At 48.8% G+C, this 2272-nt stretch overlaps 1 protein-coding gene across 1 annotated transcript; it reads left to right on the top strand.

Annotated features, from left to right (window-relative positions):
- Positions 1–624: 624 nt before the first annotated feature.
- On the top strand, positions 625–2228 carry PPTG_19101 (hypothetical protein; the record flags this gene model as incomplete). The annotated part of the gene is made up of 2 exons (XM_008917407.1): positions 625–771; positions 839–2228. The coding sequence occupies exon 2, from the start codon at positions 930–932 to the stop codon at positions 2226–2228; it is 1299 nt and encodes a 432-aa protein (XP_008915655.1). The 5' UTR covers positions 625–771; positions 839–929.
- Positions 2229–2272: the final 44 nt, after the last annotated feature.

The raw sequence follows: 2272 nt of genomic DNA, 5'->3' as shown, positions 1-2272 counted from the left end.
CTTAAACGGGTCAGTATACGGAATTGTAAACGCTGGGCGATTTGGGGGAGATTCATTCAAAGAACCACCCATGACAATTTTGAGTAGAACTCACAATACAGAATCTGCAGGAGTCTTTAGTTAATTCAACATAAATAGAGGATCTCTGAAAAAGCAATCAATAAAAAAAAGTGATCGACATGTTTGTGAATGACTGGTGAACCAAAGAAAATCGGTCAGCACTGACAGTTTTTGAACAGCTAGTTCATATTATCTTCTTTGACGACTCTTTTGGTTAATTTGAGTCCCACTACTCTTTTGACGTTTCGGCTACGGTATGGAAGGCTGCCTATACGGCACAATGTATAGTACGTCGCGTTTTGGTGTTTGCTGCATATACAACGTAATCAGAATATGGATACCAAAGAGCATAATACGTAACAGGAGTTGTATGTTCGTTGCCCAGCACTGATCAAACGTCTTGATGAACTGTGAATCCGCAGCTAAAATACACAATCGCGCAAACTCGGATGACGATTAATTAGCCATGATCACGTGAAGTTACGACAAGACAGCTGAGTTGAGGTGGCATACACAATGCCTACGTTCTACGCACAAAATTGAAGTCGTAAAACTGATTTTCCCGTCTATTATTATAGAATGCAGCAAGCAAGTCAAGGTGTTTGGTGTTCCGAACGTTGGCTACAACCCAGCTTGACAACACCATCCCGAGTTGGATCCTTGTAGGGCTTTTAGTCTTCGGATCTGCACCGCGTAACGGCAACACTGACCGTAAGCCACTTGTTGTGCGTCTTTGTTGTCACTTGCCATGTATTTCTTCATCGACGTATTTGCACAGGATCAGCCAACAGTGAGTTGTTGAGATTACTGCTTCATTCTTCATTTCTCCTGGAAGAGCACCATCGGAAAACAAAACATTCGTGACGACTATGCTGAACTATAGGGCGTTATTCAACGCTGCATTGGTTCTCACCATGATGGGAGCTTCTGGTGCGCTGACGGTCACAGCTGAATTGAGTGTAGGACAAGCGGCGGACCCGTCGTCAGCCCAGTACACGCTGTCTGCCTTCGCTACCGGTGATTGGGGGCCAACATTGTACAAGGGTTCCTGTTGTAGAAGCGACTCCAACAACTACGATCTCCATTCCCAAAAGGTGGTGGCAACGCTAATGGACATCGAAGCTGGAGCTTCCATCACGCCCGAGGCTGTTCTAGCCCACGGCGACAATTTGTACTGGAACGGAATCAACTACCTCAGTGAGCGCGATGGTCGGTTTGCTGCATCATTTGAGGCCAAGTATGATGGAGACAACATCAAGAATGTCCCCTGGGTGGCAGTTATGGGCAACCACGACTATGGTGGCTCTGACTACATCTGCAGCAGTGGAGACAAGCTCGTTCCGTGCAACAGTACGGAGGAGCTGTTTCAAGGTCTCGACAACAAGCTCAAGTGGGAAGCGGAATACAAAAGTCCGAACGACAACCGTTGGCGCATGCAAAACGACCACTTCTACGTCCACCGCATTGAGGACCCAGCCACAGGTGTGAGCATCGACATTTTCAATGTGGACACGAACGATGCCGACGTTCACGGCGCCGATCTCGTCTGCTGCCAGTGCTACGGCTACGCGAAAAGCGACAATTCAGGATGCAACACCGTTACGCGCAACGATAAGTACTGTTTCGGCGGTAACACTGCCATGTTTGACACCTGTATGGCCAAGTTTGCTGAATGGGGTGCGGATTCCCGGGCTCGGTTAGCAAAGGAGGTGAAGCAGTCGACTGCGACCTGGAAGATCGTCAACAGCCACTTCAGTCCTTACGACCACTACTTTGAGGCTGGCATGAACAAGTGGTTTGATGCTCTGAGGCAGTCCGGCGTTCGGGTTTTCTTTCATGGTCACACGCACGGTGAGAAACACGACTACTCGGAGTCTCTGGGAGTTCATTTCGTCGAAAACGGAGCTGGTGGTGGCAGACCTAAGGAATATGCTAGTACAATTCAAGCGTATGCTGCAAAGTACGTGAAGAATGAGTGGGCCTACATTCCTAACGAATACGGCTTCTTCTCGTTGCAAGCGTCGAAAGACTGGCTGAAGCTGCAATACCACACGACGGATGACAAGTGGAACTTCACGGAAAAGTGGGAGGAAATGACGATCGGTGGCGTAGCGACCAAGCACTGCTGGTACATCCCTGCGGATGGATCGGAGGGCAGGGCCTGCTAAAAGCAGAGTGAGAGTTGCTGCCGGTGGCATTCCTCCCTGCTAAC

This window comes from Phytophthora parasitica, assembly GCF_000247585.1.
Source record: "Phytophthora parasitica INRA-310 unplaced genomic scaffold supercont2.101, whole genome shotgun sequence".
Lineage (NCBI taxonomy): Eukaryota > Oomycota > Peronosporomycetes > Peronosporales > Peronosporaceae > Phytophthora > Phytophthora nicotianae.
Note: the sequence above shows the minus strand (reverse complement) of the source record. Positions and strands in the feature narration are given on the sequence as shown.